The following is a 22,910-nucleotide window of genomic DNA, read 5'->3' as shown; positions in this document are numbered from 1 at the left end:
TAGTGTTGATTTATGGCGATGCAGTTGTCCCACTAACCTACGGACTACCTAAGAAGAGTGGTCAGAGAATTTGTACTTTTCCCATACCAAGGGAACAGAGACTTTGATTCGAGACATCTCGATGTAAGCATTTCCTCTAGTTTGACCAGGACGTATGCGTTCCTTGCGTCACGACGCGTAAATGCTACTCTTCTACTACTTGCTACAATTAGTACATCATATTTAAAAGGTGGATGTTTTTTCTTTATATAGATAACATCAATGAGTTAAGCCAGGTATTTTCATGATATTTAAATTAATTGCTAATATATTCACAATGTAAATATTGCATTTTTTGTTAGTAGTCTAATCATTTAACCAGCAACCTCACTAAGTTTTACACAAAACACACCTACTACTAATACTCCGTTATATCAAAATTCACCTGATCATTGGCAAAGCTGAAAAGAGAATAGGTAGTATGCCGTTGTTTACTCTACTTACATTATGACATATTTTTTTTAAGAAAAAATTTGTATATAATTGACGTTTACGTCTGCTTTATGGGCTGAAACAAATTAAAGAGCATAAACTAATGAAAATACTCAAAAACAAAAACCTTAACAAACGATGTATAAGATTATAAACGATTCAGACAAGGACGCATGTTGTCACCTCTATATTTAAACTCTTACTCGGAATCAGAAACAATAGATATACAAGTGAATCATACTCTAGTCGTCAGAGACAAAAATGCTACTAAATCTGTAAAAATCATACGAACAAGCTGAATTTTGCTAAGAATGCGAATTTTCTTCTTTTTCTTCTTCCTCGTTATAAGCAATTCTACATGTTCATTGGCGGATTAATACCTTTATGGAATGTTGTCGCTCCATCTTTTGCGCGGTCGTCCGATACTTATTCTGCCGATTGGTGACTTATCTCTTGTTGTTTTGACGACACGGGTCTCCACCGTGTGGAGACCCATTTTTTTTTTTTTTATTTTATGTCCATTCATTTATACACTATACGTTACATTTTCTTCTAATGTCTTCACTTCTCTTTCGGTCTCTCAGCGAATGTTCCTGTAATTCTTCTCAGTACTCTCATCTCTGCCGTTTCCAGTAGTCTTTTGCGTTGTGGCTATGTCGGGTCTTGTTTCTGAGGCATATGTCATTATTGGTCTTACACTGGCTCTATAAATTCTTGGCTTCTTCTCAGTGTTAATGTGTCTGTTTCGCCATATAGTGTTATTAAGACATCCTACCAGTCTATTTGCTTTTTGTACTTGATCTCTCACTTTTTTGTCCAGGTGTCCATAGCTAGACAGTGTAATTCCCAGGTGATTTATTTCCATTACTTGTTTAATACTGATGCCATCCATTTCTATTTTACATCTGGTTGGTTCTTTGCCTACTACTATTATTTTAGTTTTCTGAGATAGATTGTCATATTAAATTCTTTTGCTCTTATGTTAAATTTGTGGACCAGTCTTTGTAGACTATCTTTATCTTGGGCTATCAATACTGCGTCGTCTGCGTAACAGAGTATTTTTATTTCTTTGTTTCTCATTCTGTATCCTTTTCTTTTGTTAACGCTTTTGATGATTTCATCCATGATCAAATTAAAGAGCATGAGGCTCAATGAATCCCCTTGTCTTATTATGCTGCATATTTCTACAGGTTCTGTAAGTTGTCCATCTATTCTTACTTCCATTTTGTTGTTTTGGTAGATGTTTTCGATAGTTTTTATAATATTTAGGGAACTTCTCTATTATACAGAAGATAAATTACATATTTGAGTCTTACTCTGTCAAACGCTTTCTTTAGTTCAATCAGACACAGAAATGCTGGTCTTTTATACTCTAATGATTTCTCAGTAATTTGCTTTATAACGAATATTGCATCTGTACACCATCTTCCACTACGAAAAACCTGTTGTTCATCTGCTAAACTTATCCTCTGATTTATTAGTACTTGTAAAATTTTAGTTATAAGTTTTAGCATAATATTTAACAAGTTTATACCTCTGTAGTTTTCTGGCTGATTTTATCTCATTTTTTGAATAGTAGAATTAGTTTGCTCGTTCTCCATTCTTCCGGGATTTTATTGTGTTTTATAATTTTCTTAATTAATGTTGTTAATTGTTCTGTCATTGCTTCTCCACAATATTTCAGTAATTCGTTTGGTATCCCGTCTTTACCTGCAGCTTTTCTGTTCTTCAGGTTATCAAGTATTTTCCGAACTTCCTGTACATTTATATTAAGATCTTCATTTGTGGTAGTTTCTGTTGAATCCGGTTCTCGTTTGTTCTTCCTCTGCATAGAGTTTTTTTAGGTAGTCAATTCACGTATACTTTTCTATGTGTTTCGGTTCTATTAGTTCCTTTACCTCCGTTCTTTGACCTCTTACGAGCGCCATATTTCCTCTTGCAGACCGTAAAAATCATGTTCCATTTCTTTCGAAAAGCGTTCCCAGTGATAGTGATCATTTTTTATTTTTTTTAAGTATCGTAAAATCATAAAAAATGACAAAAATCACGCAACGTTGATTTATTTTTAACAGCTTTATAGAAACTGACTTCATTTTCGGCAAAATGCAAAAATTGTATACAAAATCTGCACTCTTCAGCTTTAAAACGAATTTTGACTTTTGTCGATAGGGCACTCTGATCAAAATATACCAAACGTTTTTGGTCAAAATTATCTCGATGTTTTTTGTTCTCCCCCCGAAGCCCGGGGGTAGAAGTGGCAAACTTTTTTGCATCTTTTTTGGGGTCCCAAAATTGAAATTCTCAGCAAAATTCAGCTTGTTCGTATGACTTTCAGGGGTCAAATTTCTGACGACTGGCCTATTAACAATATTAAGGTTTTTAATTAACAAAATTACATAGGTATGCTAATGGTACGCTATTAGGTACGCCGTAATAATAGCCCATAATTTAGAAATAATTATGAATCAAATATTAAGTTACAATGGGAACATGGACTCTCGCTAAAAATAAAAAAGGCAACTACATAAAAATTAGTAAGAACAATAGTACTAAGATCGGCCGGTAGGTCGAAAGAATATAAAGACTACAGAAAAATAACTTGATGATGAAGTCACATTTTTGGTTTCGTTCAGAACATTTTTAAAGTTTACAACTCTGTGGTTGTGTAAAATACATCTTACAAGTAATCAGTAATAAAAAGAAAAAAATTTGCTATATTGGTTGTTGGTTTACGTTTTAATTTTTTTTATAAATTATATCGCATATTAATGATATTGTTTTATACTCGTCTACATGGACTAAACAAGTTTTTCCTTTGTGAAGAAGGACAAAGTTCTTTTCCTTCCTATAAAAACATTGGCTGCCTATTTTTTTTAATAAAACACAAAAATAGAGCAAATATGTTTTTAAGGAACTAGTACGGATTAGAAAGCTAAAAAAATGCATATTTTCAAAAACAAATTTTTTATCTCCTTTATTAGATACGAACATAAAATATTTTTAAATATAACCGTATATTTGTATTAAACAAAAAAAAATTTTTCACATGAACTAAAAGGAGGGCTCTAGAGGCTTTTCTAGGGGGCGCCTCAGTTAACGTCCCAAAAAAGTGTCCAATGCGGATAATCAGGATTGGCACATCTGAAACAAAAAATTCCAACAGGATTACTTAAAGAAAGCGCCCTTACAAGACAATTAACCACTTTTTTGAAAAAAAAAAGTCGAAGAATTAATTTTGACATATAACAAATTGGTAAAAAAAAATCGATTTTTTTCAAAATTTTCTTTAAATGTGGTTAATTATCTTGCAAAGGGACATATTTTAAGCAACCGTGTTGAATTTTAAGATTTATCAATTCTGAGAATTAGTGTCCTCCATGGGACACCTTGAGATTTTAATTTAGGCGCCTTCTAGAAAACGGGCTATTCATGGGAACTAAAAAGAAAAAAAAAATTGTTTAAAGGAGCTAAGAAATTTTTTTTTTGAAAATATGCATTTTTTAGTCTTCTAATGTGTACTAGTACCTTAATGCAAAAAGTATCAAATGAAACATTATTATAAAAACATTTTACAATATAATTTAAGTTTTCTATGTCGCATGCCGTTGTTGCCAACTACTGAGATTACCTGGACTTATCAACGTTTTCCCTTGTTTTGAATGGACATGTCAAGTTCTTTCCCAGTACAGCCTTTTTTTAAACCCTTATATCTTTAGACTTATCAAGTTATTACTCTATATTGTCTTACTCTTAGAAACTATGTAATTGAAGTTACAAAGTGGTAATAAAAACGAGAAATGTCAAAAATTGGACTTAAGTTCTTTCCCTGTGGTCTTCATATCGAAGTACATATACAGAAGCATAATAACAGAAAAAAACGACTAAAGTGCTGAAAAGTTAAAATTGAAAAAGGTTCTCAATCAACTTTAAAAAAATAATAAAGGTTCTTTGTGCTAGAGATTTGACATCTGAAGATATCATGGATGGATCACGTTAGGAAAGTTAAAGTGTTAAGAATAATGAAGAAAAAGACGATAAACCAATGAACGAAAGTTAACAAAAAATGGCATCTTGTGGTTTATAATCTAAAATAAAATAAAGGACAGAATGAGTGTGAAAATATGGCTAAAAAAACTAAGAGAATGGTATGGTTGCAGCTCAAAACAACTCTTTAAAGCAGTTATTTCGAATTTTAGACTGAAAATTCCATGAGAGATGGCACTAGGCATTGATATCTTAGGTACTCAAATAGCTATTAGCTAATAATAAATGTATTTGAGTTGAATCACTACTTTCTCTTCGAATGTACTAACTTGTTTATTCTAATTATCCCGTTTTTCTTGCCCAGCACAATTTCATTTCGTCCCGACAAGCACTTTTTTGTCTTTACTTTATTTCGGTTCCCTATTTACAACTGTATCGAGATGTGCGATACTTTTAAATATAGTACCTATATTTTCTGTTGATGTTATAATCTGTAGTATTAAAAAGGTCTGTTTTGCAAGATCGTGTTGTGTAGTACATCTGTTATCTTTTTTGTTAACTATTTTTACTTAGGTCATTGTCTTTTCTAGCGTCGTTACTAGTGTGCTAGTATAATCAATTATACCTTAGTTGGGTGTGATGTGTGATTGAAGGTCAAGAAATGGCAATCAACAGGCTGTATCGAAACACAAAGTTACAGTCTATATTTTTTCTCATAGTCCAAATCAGTTTACTGGCATTAGCGTCTGACCTTGAGCTTGAATACTGGTTTTATTCCAGTAATTACAGCGATATTTACTAAAATCGTCAGCACATTTTTTGAACATTATTCAAATGGTATCGATATTTCATTGTTCTTAATAAATGATAAGAAAATTAAGTTTTATTGTTTTAACACGAATAGCGTTATATATAAATATATACAGTGCGTCCATAAAGTAACGCATAAATTCATTATTAGTTAAATAAACAAAATTATTAGAAATTCTCTAAACAGGTCAATTTTTTATTTTAATTTACTATTTTTTAAATTATAATCTAATATAGGTACAGGGTAAACCACCTTCGTATGATGACGTCGTCACCATTTTTTTTTAATGGAACCCCATTTTTTCTTTAATTGGTAGATTTACCATGTATAACACGTTGCTTCAAATTGGTACAGGTACAGGGTGGCAAAAATGCAAAAATTCCAAGTTACCTACAAAATAATAAATGAAGGATAAACGTAATAAACACAAGAAATGAAATTACATATTGGTATACAACTACCTTACTATTATGCAATTACTGTGATATATTATCAAAAATAAACAAACGAAAATTGACAGTAAATATTCAAATTGTTCTCCATTGATTGTAAAACAATGACTAAACCGGCCAAAACTTTCGTCTTTAACATTCTGTAGCATAACAGGTTATGTTGAACAAGTTAAAAATGAACTGACCGAGGATATCCAGATTCGCCGTGGAGTCCGCCAAGGGTGTATTTTATCACCCTTGTTATTCAATTTATACAGTGAAGCCATCTCAGAATTAGCGCTTATCGAGGTCAGTGAGGGCCTTATAATAAACGGTGAGCCACTTAATAACATAAGATATGCTGACGACACCGTCCTTCTGGCAGGAACACTAGAAGAACTGCAACACCTTGCTGAACAACTAAATATATATTGCAACGATTATGGACTAAAAATAAATTTGAAGAAAACCAAGTACATGGTATTTACAAAAGCACAAAACATCAAAGTTAACGTAGTACTAGATAATACAAAAATTGAACAAATATCTTCTTACAAATACCTTAGAGCGTGGATCACAGAAGATACTGATCAGACAAAAGAAATAAGATGCCACATTGAAATTGCACGGTCAACTTTTAATAGAATGAGAAAACTTTTTTGTAACCGCGATATCAATATATCGCTCCGAATAAAAATGCTTCGATGTTATATTTTCTCTACCCTTTTGTATGGGGTTAAAGCTTGGACACTTAAAAATCCAACATTAAAAACCTAGAAGCATTCGAAATGTGGTGTTACCGACGTATTTTGAAAATATAATGGATGCATCGCAAAACAAACGAACAAGTTCTCGAACAACTAGGAAAACAATGCGAAGTTTTAAATTCCATAAAAATCAGGAAATTGGAATAGGTACTTGGGGCACATCATGAGAGGTGAAAATAAGAACTACTAAGGAATATAATGCAGGGTAAAATCAAAGGCAGAAGAAGCGTAGGAAGACGTAAAATCTCGTGGCTACGCAATCTCCGTGAATGGTTTGGATGCATTGTGATACTTTCTTTAATTCTATTTCTATCTATTTCAAAATTTCTTTATTTCTATTTCAAAATGTATAAAACATACGTAAATATTTTTTCTAAATTTAATGCTCTTTTGTAAGAATATTCGAAAAAAGAACGTCCCGTTACCGTTTCGGAAACCAAACTGCTCATCACCAGTTATACCCTCACAAAGTTTATACATGCGACAACGTAGTATTTGCATAAAAAATTTGAGCGTGTGACTCATTAAACTGATAAGTCTGTCTGGCATTCCTTTTCTTGGGAATAATTATAAATATTGATTCCAGTTGTCTGGTAACTTACCGCTGCTGTATATTATGTTATTAAAAAAGGAAGTGATAATCGCAACATTCTCATCTAATAGTTGTAACAATTCTGTAGCTATTTCGCAAAGAGGTATAGAACTTTTCGCCTTCCTTCGTTTCGCTTGATCAATGGTCTTCTGAACTTCTGAGATTAGAATCAGTGGGTCATCTTGGTTAGATGTTATTTATTGGTAGATTCTTTGGCCATCTTTAAATAATTCTATTACAATAATAATAGTAATTTTCCTATTCGGTCAGTGGCGGCTGGTGTGGTAAAATTTTGGGTAGGCCAAGCCAGCAAATTACATAAAGCTATGTGTAATCAGAGAGGGAGGGGTCACGGGGTCATGACCCCACCCCCCTTAAAAATATTTGGAAACCCACTTTTCCCTAAATCCCCCACCCTATCCTATTGGTGGTAGGACTAAAAGTGACCTTGCATCAAAGAAAAGTAATCACCCTCAAGATCCATGACCTTCTCAAAAAAAATTCTGTAGCCGCCAGTGTGTGTAATACATTTTTTTTGTGTGTGAGAGTGGGAATCTTTTTTTTTTCGAATTTTACGATTTTTTTTTTTTAATTTATTTGGGCAACCTAGCACTTGTTTGCAATTGTATTGTTTGTTTAAAAATATGTTACAGTTATAGATTATGTTATATATATATATATATATATATATATATATATATATATATATATATATTTTTATCATAATTTAAAAGATAATTTATATTACAATTCGATAATTACGTTACAAGTGACAACGATGGTCGACGTAGGCCCGATCGTCTGGTGCCTAAACAGCAAGCATAAACACGACAATATAAATCGTTGTCCGGCAAGTTGCTTAACTTCAAACAAACGCTTTTTGTACGGGGATCTTATGTGAGCTGCGTCGGCCAGTTCCGATCGGTCCTATTAATGATATTTAAAATGCGTGAATACGATTCGATGTTTTCTGTAGGAATATACCAACATAGTTGTTTTAACGGACGCAATGCATTGAGTGATTTAGTACATTTAAGAGTTATTTACATGCATTAACATAATTTTTGAATATATGTTCTTCAATTTTAAAGCTCTTAAAATTATTGGGTAGGCCCGGCCTATGCTGCCTACCCCCAAAAGCCGCCAATGTATTCGGTACAGCGCTCTTTAAATCACTTAAAATTCTACCAACACAATCTTGTAATATATTTTGCCTGCGAATTCTGCTTTCGCTAGTTAACTCTTTTAGTTTTGTTTGGCTTCCAAATATGTAGTCTAAGTTTTTGTAGACACAACCATGTATTCATAATTACAAATGCACTAACCGTTCTCCTCTTTCATTTCGTTGTCCTAGACTGAACTTTCCAGTAATATTGAGAGTACTTTCTGATCCCACTTTTGCATTGAAGTCCCACGTTATAAGAGTAAGTTCGTGTTTTTTTGTCATAGCTAAGGCTTGTGATACAAGTTTGTAAAATATTTCAATCACGGTATTTTCTTTGTCTGTAGTCGGTGCGTATTCTTGTATTATATTTATATTCACTGAGAATGCAGCTAATTGAAATAGCATTAGTCGATCTGATAATAGGACAAATTTTCTTACAGACTCTGCGAGCGATTTATTTAATTATTAATTGAATCTAAATAATAATACGAAAATAAAATTTAGATCGTATTGTAATAGATAGATCGTAAAAAATTGTAATAGATAGAGAAAATCTGCGACGGATTCCGATTCAGCATTTAAAGTTATAACGGCAAAAATTATCAAAATGAAAAATACTCACTTTCAGTTTTGAGAAAATTAGTAAAAACTATATAACTCGCTAACAACGATATTTACACTTATTTTGACAACGGATTCGTGATCAGCGTGAACAATTATGTCTAAAAACATGTCTTGGTTTACTTCCGGTCATGAAAATTTTTACTGCTAATGAAAATTTGACTGCCGGTTTTTTGTTAACTTTTAGACATAGATTTAATCGTCGAACATGCAAAAGTTGTTAAAAATTAGAAATTCTCACCTTTTTAAAAAGATTCCTATTGAATCGAACTTTGCTGGTAACATAAAAATTTGCAAACAAAAATTGTTATAATATAACCCCTTTATCTTCTAAACTGTTTTGATATAATGTATTTTTATTTTCCCAGGTAAAATAATGGCCCAAAAAATATTCGGTATGCAAAATATATTCCATCCAGCCCTGAATGATCCCAAGAAACAGGCACATATTTTCACTATCATGGCCAATTTGCAGGACCACGTTTTAATGAACAGGCTAAGAGTCTGTGAATTTTTTAAAGTATGCTTTCATCTTTTAACCAAATATTTTAGAACATTTTTAACTAGTTTTTTTTACAAATACTATCAACATCAATACTTTTAGGACTTCGATCCGCTTAACTGCGGCAGGATAACTTTATCCCAATTCCACAGAGGTCTAGACGCTTTAGTACTAGCAGGACAGCAAAGATTTTTTCTATCTTTGCCAGATGTTGAAGCAGTGACGCACCAATATCGAGATCCTTGTGATCCCAGTAGGGTTTGTTGGAAAACTTTTGAGGATGATATAGATCACGTCTTCACAGTTAAGGTAGGCACTATTTTAGTACTAGTCTCTTATCCATGAAGATCTTATCCACTATAAAAATATTTAAGGTTGATATAATCTTTTATCACTTTTCCTTTCTGTACTTTTCTTTTGCATCTACTTGATTGCGATTCTTGTTCCTCTGGCTGTCGGTTATTATTCTTTTTTTAACCTATTCTACGTTGTATGAATGTACAAATTTAAATTAAATAAAAATTTAATACTTAAAGAGCAACATGTTTCTTTGCTCGACTTGAACACGTGGTTCTTGTCAGTTAAAACGACACAGACCAACTCTACCAGTTATACCAAACCATAATCTGATCTAGATCGAAAACGTCACGGTATGCTCCTGTATAAATTTTGACGACACTTTTTAAAAAAGTTTTAATTATATGTTTTATACCTAAATACAAATGTGAAGTGTTTCACTTCTGTATAAGTTTTTTAAACGATGGTATAGGTACAGCCAACTACTGGAATTTTAATTTCATGGATTCCAGGACATTCTGACATTCCTGGTAATGTAGAAGCTGATTTACTAGCCAAAATAGACACAAACTTGAACATTCCGTTAGCTATGTTACTAGACTCCCAAGATATTCTAAACACTATAAAGGAAAAAATTATTGCTAAATTTAAATTCAATTTTGGTGCCATAATGCGGAAGAAAACTAACAGTATAAGAGAATGCAAACCTCTTTTTCTTTTAAGATATAGTTCTCAACCCTAACATTTAAAAACAGAAGACATTTCACCACAATAATAAGAATGAGAACAGGTCATTGCTTAACTAAACAACATCTTTTTAAAATCAAAATAATAGACAGTCCGGCATTTGAATGCGGAGCAGTGGAGGATTTAAACCATATTTTCTTTGGATGGCCCATAAATTTATTCCTAACATGGATTTATATTCAATTTTTATTTCAATGAAATTCAAAACCCCAATCTCAATAAGAAATAGTGCTGTCCCAAGAAATAGTGCTGCCCCAAGAAATAGTGCTGTCGAATCGCCTCGTAGTGAAGCCATAAAAACACAGAAGAAGACGAACTTAAAATAATCTGCTAGGCAGACGAAGCAATACTAGTCTCTGAAAGTAAAGATAATTTAAAACGTATCATCATGATCACCATCTGTTGCCATCTTCTTATTTTTAATGTCCCTAAGTCGGTATTCTCAAAATCATACTGAGAGCCTAGAATGAGGAACAAATCCCAGAAGAGTGGTGTATTGGGATCGTTTGCCTGCTACACAAAAAGGGTGATCAATTGGAATGTAGTAACTATAGGGGAATACTGAAAAAAACCAATGAATTCAATATCGACACATACCATCTTTTCGTAGATTTTAAATCGGCCTATGATAGTGTCCTAAGAAATAAATTGTATGAAGCTATGGATGAATTCCATATCCCCGATAAAATGATAAGATTGATTAAGGCTACAATACGTAAAGTTGTTTGCAAAGTCGAAATACAGGCGAACAATCACAGGCATTTGAAACGCGTGTTGAGCTGCGACAGGGAGATGCGCTGGCGTATTTCCTTTTCAACAAAGCTCTGGAAAAGGCGGTCAGGAATGCCCAAATAGACAACAGAGGAGACGTTTTTAATAAATCATCCCAAATTTTGGCATATGCAGATGATGTTGACCTAGTTGCCCGCACAACACGCAAGCTAGAAGAAATGTATACCACATTGTCAAACGCCTCAGAAAATATGGGCCTGCAAGTAAATGAGGAGAAAACTAAGATAATGGCATCAACACCCAACAATAGAGCCAGAAACATCGACCACCAAGTCACGGTTGATAACTCTACCTTTGAAGTGGTGGACAAATTCACATACTTAGGCTCCCTAATGACCAAGGAGAACGCCATTACGGAAGAAATCAAGCGAAGGTATGTGAAGATGATTTACAACGTATGTTTCACCAATTGAATGAACCGTCAGAAAAGTTTATAAAGAGGTAAAATATCTTGGCATCACACTGTGTAGCTACGGAAAGTTAGAAGCAGAAATGGAAGATCAAGTGAATAGAACAAAAAAAGCCGCAAAATGACTAAACGAAAAAAAATGAAGGAACAAAAATATGGGAAAAGAAATGGAAGGCAGAATTAACAAAACAGTTATCAAACCAATAATAACATACGCAGCAGAAACACGACTCGACACAGAGAGAACAAAAAGCGGGCTAGAAATAGCAGAGATGAAATTTAGAAAAATTGATTGTCAGACTATGGAACAGAGCTAGAAGTACTAATGTACGGCGGAAATGCAAAGTGAACACCATCAACGACTGGGTAAGAAAGAGAAGAATAAAATGGAACTATTGTGTAAGCAGAATGACAACGGTTGCCCAATAGGAAGACGATCAGTGGGAATTTCACAAAAACGATGGAACCAGCTTACTGGTGGCACATTGAAAAACAAAGAGATTCACGTTTACACAAAAAGAAGAAGAAACGACCAATTTTTATTATTTTCTTCATTTATCCTGTTCTTTCTTTTCCTTTTTATTCTTATGTTTCTCTGAATAAATGTAATTTTTTGTCTCTTTTATCTCTATATATTGTTCTGAAGCTATTTTCTCGTGGCATCTTAAAATAATTACTATTTTAATAGGAATAAGCCACAATTGAAACGCCAATAAACTCTTTTAAACTTCAATTGTGGCTTATTCCCATTAAAATAGTAATTATTTTATCTCTTCGAAAGCAAACTATTTAACTTAACGAAACTATTTCGTTGGTAATTACATTTTAGGGTTTGGAAAAAATGCCATCGCTTGTGGTGGATCCCCCACCAGAAACCGTAAGGAATTTGCCGAGGCTGGGAGGTAAGGACTGGCAATCGGTGAATACCAGAAGCAGAGATTTGTGCGAGGAAGCTGTTGATAAAGTGAAGCAGAAAATCATACATAGAAGAATTTTATTAAAGCCAGTTTTTAGAGATTTTGATAAGTAAGTTAAAATGTGAAGTAGTAGATTTTTTCGTATCTGTTTATATTCCATTCATCCTATTGCGCTACAGCCCAATTCGACCCGTGGCCTCCCCTCCCCTTTCATTTAATGCATCACACGTTCCAATCGAACCAATAACAACGGAGATATGATGTAATGCCGGCGCTGGAGTTTTCGTTACGGACACAGACAGACAGAATAAGCAAATTATATATTGATTGATATTTTATGTGCTATCTTGTATGTCGCTATACGTTCATTAATAACGAAGTTAAGGTGTGGTGCCCTTTTGGTAGTCGCGTTGTTTGTTTTTTCTATCTTAATATAATCTTCATTCCCACCCCTTTCATGAGTAGAATAGGTTTTTTATAAAAACAATAAACAGAGTAAGATAAAATCACGCACTCACTCTTGCATAAAAACTCAGCATAGGTATCACGGATAACCCATATTGCTCCTGTGGTAAAATGGGAGATCTACAGCAGCTTATATTGGAGTGTGGACAGTATGTTGGAGACAAAGTATCAAAATATTGTATGAAAACTAATTGAACTAAATTATCCTTTACCTGTCAATTTAAATACAATTATTTTTCCAAAATATAAGCAGACATTAAAATGTATCTAGGAATATAAACGTCCTGTAAATTGAAATTATAAGTAGGCTTAGGTAATAAAATTAAAAATTGTAAATGTCATGGAAAACAAAGAAAAAAAAATATTAAAAAAGAATAAAAAAATAAGAGGAGAAAAAAAACACACAGAAATGAAAAAAACAAAAAAAAAGGAATTATATAAAAAAATATATCAAAAAAAGATTAATCGCAGAAAAATTAGAAAAAAAAAGTCTAAAACATGTCTCGGCATTTTTGGCTTCAATACATAAACACATTCATTAAAATTAGAATCAGTACTAAATTATGTCAAACTGACAGCAGATCCTTTTTATTGGAATAATTATCGGAGCAATTTACTTTCGTACTTCTTATGTTGCGCAGTAAAATATTCGTTGTCGCGATAATCCAAAACAGATGTATAATCATGGAATATACTATAGATGCCTAATAGCCTAATACAACTTATATTGCCTTTGGTACTATTGTTTAGGCACAATAATGGCCACGTGAGTAGATCCCAGATGAGACAAGCATTCCATTCGAATGGAATCCTACTATCAGACGAAGAGTTGTTGGCCTTAGAAGAAAGATACAACAACGACATAGGATTCAACTATTTTTGGTTTTTAAAAGATGTGGAATCAAGGCCAGTTGAACCATTGGTAAGTAGATGATCTTGGTTTCTTATGTTTTTAGTATAAGTTTCTTTTAGTACAAGCAATTTGTCGAAGATATGAACAAAGTGAATGCTCCTCGACCCAAGAAAACGGCAACGAGACAAGAACAAGATATCGTGCTCATCATGGCAAAGATAAAAGGAAAAGTCGTTAGAGAACGCATCAGAATTATGGAATTCCTAAAGGATTTCGATAGACTTAACTCCTTGGTTATCAGCGAAGATGATTTCAAGAGAGGTTTGTCGATGTGTCGGTTGGAACTGACAGATAATGAAATTGATACACTATTAGAGGTGTAAGTCAGTGAACGAATGATAATGCGAACGATATTTCATACAACTTTGTAGGTTTGCATCACCTATGCGAAAAGGCTGCGTTGATTACAAGAGATTCTGCGAAGTTGTCGAAGAATCTTTCACTCAACAATGCCTGGAGAGGGCACCCCTGATTGTACCTATACAGCATGTACCTACCAGAGATTGCGAGAAAAATTTCCTCAACTTTGACGAACGGATCAAGGTATCCGTAGCTTTACAGAAGTTGGCCAGGAAACCGGACCTACAGATGAATTTGTCATCTGTTCTATCCGTAAGTATAAATTTAAGTTCGTGAGAACATGTTTTGATTTCTTTAAAATATTAGAGCTACATCTAGTAGATAATAAGAACTATATATGCATCATTTCCTTTGCTGTTCTCCCTACGGCAGTATTTACTATAATCCGTTTGAAAATTATTGTTCAATTTTTCACATGCGAAAAACAATAGGTACTATATTTTTCGCTGTATCACATTCTATATTCTCAACTTCTTCTTCTTCTTTTTATGTAGACATGACTGTCTGTTTGTCAAAGTGCCTTCAGTAAGTTGTCGTTCCATCGGTTTCGTGGTCTTCCAACTAAGCGTCTTTCTATTGGCGAACCGTCTCTTGCCGTCTTTACTACTCTATTTGTTGTCTTCGGCTTATATGATCATTCCATTCTAATCTTCTATTTCTTACCCAGTTCTTGATGTTCTCCACCTTGCATCTATATCTGCCCTTCTCGCTCTCTCCCATAATGTCTTACCATCAAGTTTTTTCATCTCTGCTGTTTCTAACATTCTTTTTGTCCTCTCTGTGTCGGGTCGGGTTTCTGCTGACTATGTCATTATTGGTCTGATGAGTTTGTAAATACTGCCTTTCATTTCTTTCCCGATATTTTTATTTCTCCATACTGTTTCATTCAGGCACCCTGCGGCTCTGTTTGCTCTATTCACTTGATCTTCCACTTCTGTTTCGAGCTTTCCGTAGCTAGATAATCTGATATAGCCTAGATATTTAAATTCGATCACTAGTTCTATTATCTGACCTTCCAGCTTCCATTTACATCGTAGTAAATTTGCTGGTATAACCATGCATTTTGTCTTTTTTGGGGAAATTAACATGTTACATTTTCTATCGGTTATATTAAATTGGTGCAGCATACGTTGTAAATCATATTCACTTTAAAAGAGTAGTATTGCGTCGGCAGAATAGCAGATTATTTTAGTTCTTACTTTTCTATTATTTCCTCCATAATCAAGTTGAACAATAGAGGACTCAGGGAATCTCCCTGTCTTATCCCATTGCCAGCTTCAACAGGGTCAGTTAGTTCTTCTTCTACTTTTACTGTGTTGTTTTGGAAGATATTTTCTTGCATACAATAAGTGGATAGCGTCCTTTAATTTGACACGGTCAAATGCCTTCTTAAGGACACGCTTTCAAAAATCCATAAAAAGAAAACTACAAAACGCAGTTTTCAAGCAGAAAGAGAACGCTTTTATTCAAAAAAAAAACAACGATTGTTTCAATAAATATTTTCTCAGTATTTTTGTCAGTTTCTATGTAAAATTTCAAACACACTTTTGCGGAAAACTGACGTGCTGGAAACAAACTAAGCACAGATTCGTGATCAGCACAACCCATTTATTATAGGACACCTAAAACTAGAATCACTTTTTCATGAATAAAAAGTGTGTTTTTATAATGATAAGCTCTATATTAGGGAGTTAAAGTGCAGGGCAAAACGTTAACGTATAATTTGACAGCTACTCGTGCGCAGTAGAGGATTACACACGTTTGCGTTAACGGGTCTCCGTAACCTTGCATGCGTTTACGAATTCCCTTAACGTTATCCAAATTGTTCTGAGTATTACCGAATGTCTGTCAAATCTCCGAAAATTAAAAACTTTTTGTTGTTTTGTGATTTTAACCAAATATTTATCTTTTATTTGTATTATTGTAACCTAAGAATAGTAAAAAAAATCGAAAAAAAAATGACGGAAACCAATTTCCCAATTAATTATTACCAAATACATGTAGAAGTACAGCATCGTCCATGTCATTATCCTCGAAATCAGATTCCCCAAACATTTGAATATTAAGGATATCTTCCATTCTGCTGTAAAAGCAATCAAAATATTTCATAAAAAATCTACCTAAACCAGGAAAAAAATATAAAAGGACACTGTCTAATCATTCAAATTTGTAAACAATCCACAACCAATTTGAGTAAAAGTAAGGTTAGAAACACACGTTAGACGTTAACGTTTTACACTTCACAGTTAAAACGTATAGTGGCCGTAGACGTAATTTCTTTACGTTTACGTTAGTGTTAACGTTTACGTGTTACTCGCACTTTAACTCTCTATTGATCCACATTTGGAACGTTTTATATTTTAATTAAAAAATCCTTTATGAAAGGTATATTTATTTTAAAAGAACCCTTTCAGGCTACATCACAGAACGTTTTCGGAATGATTATTTCATCATCAATGCCGTTAGGAGGTATACATGTGTGAAGCCACTTAATTATACATCTAAGCCTATTAAAGGCACTGATGATGGAATAGTTATTCCGAAAACGTTCCGTGATGGAGCCCGTGATAAGAGGGTTCTTTTAAATAAATATACCTTTGATAAATGATTCTTTAATTAATTTTTTTGTTATTCATGGTAGGTATATATCCAACTACAGGAAATTCATTTTCCTTGTGGGCTTTGCATCTATTTATAACCTCAAGATATTTAAAAGGTCTCATGAACTTCCAAATAAATAAAGTTAAATAATTAGGTAAAATCAGTGATCCTACGCATTCTTTTGAATAAAAATAAAACTGACTTTATTTCCAAGCAAAAACCCTTTATCCCGTTAAAAACCTCTCAATGTTTCTTTATTTTTCTATTGTTTTATCCAGACTTTTTTGGAAAACGTAACCAATACCTCCAATTATTTTTTACGAACGTAGAATGGCGAAAAAATTTAACCTCCGGGTCTCGTAATATCTTAACAATGCCGTCATTGTTGAAACTTTTCCCTCTTGGAAAAGTAGGCGTTAATATGCCCCAAAGATATAATTTAAGAAGCAGCTAGAGGTGGAAAGGGAGACTGATTTTTAGTCATGTTACATTTAAAGCTTGTCGTTCGATACATTCATTTACATTTATAGACTCGTCAGTTAACACTTTTCGAATACGACTTTTTACGAAATTTTTATAAAATATAAATCAATTCAATATTATAAAATTTCTTATACATTATACTTTTGCCAACGCTCTATGTTACAGCTCCTTAATAACAGCTCCAAGAAAATATGGCCCACAAAATAAATGTTCACGATTTAACTCATTACTTGGAGATTCCGGAATGGAAGTATTCTAATCTGGGTCTTAAAATTAATAGCTTCAAAACGACGGTTTTATACCCAAATTCCATCTCAGTAATAACTCAGCCTATGTTAGTTGTATGGTGTAATATGTTGGTGTATGATGTTGTATGGTGTACCTCTCTAAAACACCAGAGTTCAGCTGGCCCGGCTGATAGCACTCTGTGGGGGCCCATTGTCTAGGATTATAGATGAAGACCACAAGTAGAGAAGCATACTACTTATTGGGCACTCTGGTCACTGGGCACTGGTCCTGGGTTTGTCCAGAAATTGGTTCCTAAGGCGGAGGAACATAGAGATACTATTAGTCAAGGACATAGAGATACCGAAAGCAAAGGAGAACTACTTCATTGAAGGCCTTTTGGAATTCCTAGTTTTAACGATCATGGCTATAAATAATTTAAGTCAGACACTTACCAAAAAACTGGCTACTATCAATATTCAGTCCACTTTACAAAAAAGCCAATGCTAGGAAATATGAAGAACATTGACTAATTAGTTTGATGAACCATGTACTTAAAATACTCATTATCATTCACTCGCGCATAGAAGAACAACTAAGAGAAGTTCAATTTGGATTCAGAACAGGACTCGAAACAGGGGAAGCACTATCGATTTTGGGAAGGCATTTGACAAACTACCACATCGATAATCCTCGATAGATGTTAATGCCAAAGTCGGCAAAGAACGCTGTTTAAATATTGTGGGGGATTATGGTGTGGGGAACAGAAATTAACGTGGAGTTCGACTTTTTCATTTCTGCCAAGAACACGATTTTATTACATCGAATACTCACTTCAAATTACCACTGCGAAGACTCTACATCTGGAAGTCAAATGTATCATCAGAGAATAAAAATATTAGGAATCACATCTACTCATTCTAATAAAAAATCAGAAATTTTAAAAACTGCATCAAATCAGCTAAAACTAATCAGGTAATCCCATAGTAGCTTTAACACAATTAAAATTTAAAAAGACGATCAGAAAGAAGTCTCGCAAACATATTGATACAGCCTAACTACAAGACGAGAAAGTTAAGGAAACGGTTCAAAACCAACTGAACGAAAACTTAGTTTGAGAAAATATAGGTGAGAATGTCGATGAAGGCTTAAATAAAATTATAACAATAGTAAAGGAACTCTGTAAAAGTATGCTGAAAGGTAGTTCAAATGTAAAAAAGAAGGCTTAGATGACAGAATATATATTGGATTTGATGAAAGAACGGCAACGGCGAATAGCTAAAAACAATGAAAACTATATAAAAGTATACAAAAAGAAATTCGGTATAAAATCCTAGAAGCAAAAAGTAAACATCGAGCCAAACAATGATACGAAATTGAAAAACTCTAAAATAGGTACTAAACATTTAACATGTATAAAAAAGTGAAAGAAGCAGCTGGAAAGAGAGACATTTTTTGTGATTTTTGTGATGAACGTAATTGCTCAAAGTCATTTCGAAGACTTTCGAAAGGCATTTCATCGTGTTACGACTCTATATTGATCGAAGCTCTAAGAGACATTGGTTTGGATGGCAGAGTTCCAATAGTTGCAAATTTGCAATCAAACAGCATCAGTTTTAGTAGACGTAATGACATCACAGACCCTTAATATTAAAAGAGTAGTAAGACAATGCTGCATATTGTGGTTCCAGCTTTTCAACGTTTACTTCAATAGAATTTTCAAAAATGAACTTTCCAAAAACCAAGAAAAAATTGCAAAAGGAAGTCATCAATAATTTACGAAATGCGGACGACACAGTACTTCTTAACAGTGTCATTGAGAGCTGTAAAGAAGCAGGTCTGGATCTGAATATATAGAGAAAACCCAAATATTCGTAATAAATAAAAAAAAAAGAATATAAAACTGTTTATATATGTAAATAATACCAAACTTAATCAAGTTGATCAAATTGTTTACCTTGGATATAAGTTACATTGTAACGCAAAGAGCCACGGTCAAATTAGATCCAGAATTGGGCAGGCTAGGACAGGTTTCAGAAGGATATCCAAGGTATTATGCAGCACAGACCTAAAATTGTCATTGCGGATCCACCTACGTGTTCTTGGTCTTACTTTCTGGTATAGAGTCTTGGACTGTAGATAAAAGTGATCTAAAACCTTGAGGCTACACATTGAGCCTTGAGCACCAAGCCTCAAGGCTTTCGAAATGTGGTGCTATAATTTTAAAAGTTTCTTGGGCGGAGAAGATTGGAAACTCAACAATACTAGAACGTCTCATCAAGACCACTAATATTATAAAAAGCATCAAGAAGAGAAAGCTGGAGTAGTTCGGACATGTAATGGGAGGCCTTAAATTTGCTACAAAATATTATGTAAGGGAAAATAGCAGGCAACCGTAGTCCAGGACGAAGAACGACTTCATGGTTGAAGAACTTTCGAGTTTGGTATGTATGCTATTTAGGTGGCAGTGAATAAGATTAAAATAGCTATGATGGTAACCAACGTTCTGAAAGGACATGGTACATCAAGAAGAAGTCTCAGTAATAACAGTTTTGCACAAACAATAAGTTATTATTTTATGATTCTATAACTGACCCGTACCAAAATAGTTCGCTCTATCTCATCTCTTTTCCGATAGGGTGGCTTCTTATTAAAAGTTACGACCTGAGGGAAAACAAAATAAGGACGTTCAGGCCGCAAGAGTTGTGTATCGATGGGGCTCATTTATAAAATTCAGAATAAACAATACTTGACTAATTGGCCCATAAAATGGTCATGAGAGGTGGGAAAATATTGGTTGTGTGTGATAATGAAGACTGTTTTGTAAATCTACTCGATCGCAAATTCAATCTGTGTTATTCGTCTGTAAGTCATAAAGGACGATAAATAAATGAAATCTCTACAATCAAGACTGCGATTTTTTTTTAATTCGGAAACTAAATTCAGTGATATCTTTGGGGGTGGGGACGATTTAAATTTTCATATGTGCTCTTTTAACGTTACCAATCACTTTGTCAGTACGAGGAGTCTTCGAAGAGAAGAAAAACGACATTTTTCACGATATTATTATTAACGATAACCATAAATGACGGTTGCTGTTATTTCTTTTATATAACTTCTAATGTGTGTTTAAGGACTTCGACAAGACAAATTGCGGTACAGTTTCTCAGAGAGCATTCCTTAAAGCACTTACTTTGAGAGGAATGGACAGGCTGATATCAAGAAACGAATTCGACGTCATCTGCAAATGTTTCAGCTTCCAGAGAGGCATGAGGGACGAAGTTGATTACAGGGCGTTTATGAAGGCTTTGGATATTCTTTATGCCACCGAAAAATACAATCCATTCTGATTTTTTGTAAACATTTCGAAAATATTAATAAAATGCGTTATGAGATGTTGAGTTTTTAATATCCTGTTCCAACACATTAGTGTTCAGCTTTTAACATATCATATTACTTTCTTACATAAATTTTTTTTCTTAAATATGATACAGTACATTACATTACGATATGTTACAGCTTGTAACATATCATAATACTAATATTTCTTATTTAATATAAGAAAGTATGCCTCTGTACTATAATTCCCTTTACTATATTTCTTTGTAAATGCATATATTAAATGTCTTTCAAACGTTTTTTACCTCATAAATCTCTCAAATTTTATTACCTCGACCCTTCTTCACTAGTCAATCTTTAAAAAAACAATATGAGTTAACCCTTTCATATCTATTATAAGAAAATATTATTTGTGCCGCTGATTCATCTGTACAAAATAAACAAATTAAATCGACACCTACATGTTCTATTCTAACTAAAAGGTTTTAATAGTCGGTCGTAAAATATTTTATTGCTTTTGAGTTTATGAAACTGTAAGCCATAAGTCACACACCTGTCTAGTTTATCGTTCTATTTTTACTAAAAAATTTCCTTAGTCGGTCATAAAAAACATTGTATTGCTTTGAAGTTACAAACTAAAAAGCCTTAAAAAAGATTATTTAACCTGTTAAAAATCCCTATAATATGCCAGTTCTTGGTCGTAACATATTTATTCTCTCTCTTGTCCTTAGTAGGAAGCTCACATCATGTGCTATCTACATAAACAAACAGATTCTCTCTCTAGTCCGCAGTCAGATAGCACACCACGAGCTACGTAAAATTGCATATTTCATTTCGTTTTTACTACGTACTAAACGTACATACACGACATAGCAAAGTGGCCAATTAAAGTTAGTTATTTTAAAAACAAATTGTAAAATAAAAGTGTAAAATTAAGTGTGCTCGAAAAAAATAAAAATACCTAAACTCGCAATCTACTATTACGTCAACATAAATAATTGTACCTGCTTCGACGAAGATTGATTAATCAGAGTCTTTCATAATCAACAACTTAAAAGTTTGGTTCTCGTCTGATAAAAATGGACATCCATAACAATTAGCATCTGTATGACATCTACATTATGGAACTATTTCCAAATAAAAACTTTACCAGTTGACTCTAGATTGCAAAGAGAGTAGGGGCTTCGTTTTGGAGCTGTGTTTGTTACCCAATATTGTTACCTAATTCTTAAAAGACCCGTTACAAGTATTACGTTGGCAATAATTACCATTCAGTTTCAGACAAAATATAGAAAATATTTTGCCATTTCCTCTGTAGTTTCAGAAATTCTCTATGTTGCTCTGTTAACCTTGTCCATTTTACAGAATAGATAACAAGACTTGACAAGAATTTACTAATTTGATGTTTATGTTTCAGACAGCCCTTAAAAAAATATACAAAAGAATATAAAAATCGGCTTTGGTCACCAAAAAATCAACAGAATACTAACAAAAGGCGCAAGCACAAAAAAATACTAACAAAAACCAAAAAACGTGCAAGAGGGGCCCACATCCTCGTGCACCAAGTCGACGAATTTAGCGAAGCCCAGACGAAGACTTGAGGCCCGAACAAGCAATACAGTGCGATGATGTCACTAGAAGATAGCTTGAATAGAGCACCTAACGCTGGACTGCATTTCTTTGGGGTACGATTTCGTGTGAAAGTTCTTGTAGCCAGGACTCTGACACGACAAGTACTTTGCTGATAGAGAGCACCTATAGCCCATCAGCGTACTATGGGGGGGGGGGCACAATTAACAATTATCTGGCGCATTGGAGCGGGGTGGAGTGATTCCTAATCTGTTACTTCCCCTACTGTTCTGGGGCATAACGCCACTTGGATACTTTTTAAAAAATTAATAAAATTTAGAAAATTGATTGTATTCAGAAAATACTTCAATCATAACTCAGCATTTTTATATATACCAGATATTTAACGTGAATATTTTGTGATTCTGAAAATTCCAGATCGATCGAGA

General features: G+C 33.6%; 1 protein-coding gene across 2 annotated transcripts in view; it reads left to right on the top strand.

Moving 5' to 3' along the window:
- LOC140438291 (uncharacterized) overlaps positions 1 to 20,933 on the top strand; it is a 29,885-nt gene extending 8,952 nt beyond the window's left edge. For both annotated transcript variants that reach the window (XM_072527985.1, XM_072527988.1), the window contains 7 exons: positions 9,211 to 9,362; positions 9,447 to 9,653; positions 12,419 to 12,615; positions 13,722 to 13,893; positions 13,944 to 14,203; positions 14,256 to 14,496; positions 20,688 to 20,933. In XM_072527985.1, the coding sequence (XP_072384086.1) occupies positions 9,211 to 9,362; positions 9,447 to 9,653; positions 12,419 to 12,615; positions 13,722 to 13,893; positions 13,944 to 14,203; positions 14,256 to 14,496; positions 20,688 to 20,903 (1,445 nt within the window). In that variant the 3' untranslated portion in view covers positions 20,904 to 20,933. The remainder of the gene's footprint in view (positions 1 to 9,210; positions 9,363 to 9,446; positions 9,654 to 12,418; positions 12,616 to 13,721; positions 13,894 to 13,943; positions 14,204 to 14,255; positions 14,497 to 20,687) is intronic.
- The last annotated feature ends 1,977 nt before the right edge of the window (positions 20,934 to 22,910 follow it).

Source organism: Diabrotica undecimpunctata, chromosome 1, assembly GCF_040954645.1.
Source record: "Diabrotica undecimpunctata isolate CICGRU chromosome 1, icDiaUnde3, whole genome shotgun sequence".
NCBI lineage: Eukaryota > Metazoa > Arthropoda > Insecta > Coleoptera > Chrysomelidae > Diabrotica > Diabrotica undecimpunctata.
Note: the sequence above shows the minus strand (reverse complement) of the source record. Positions and strands in the feature narration are given on the sequence as shown.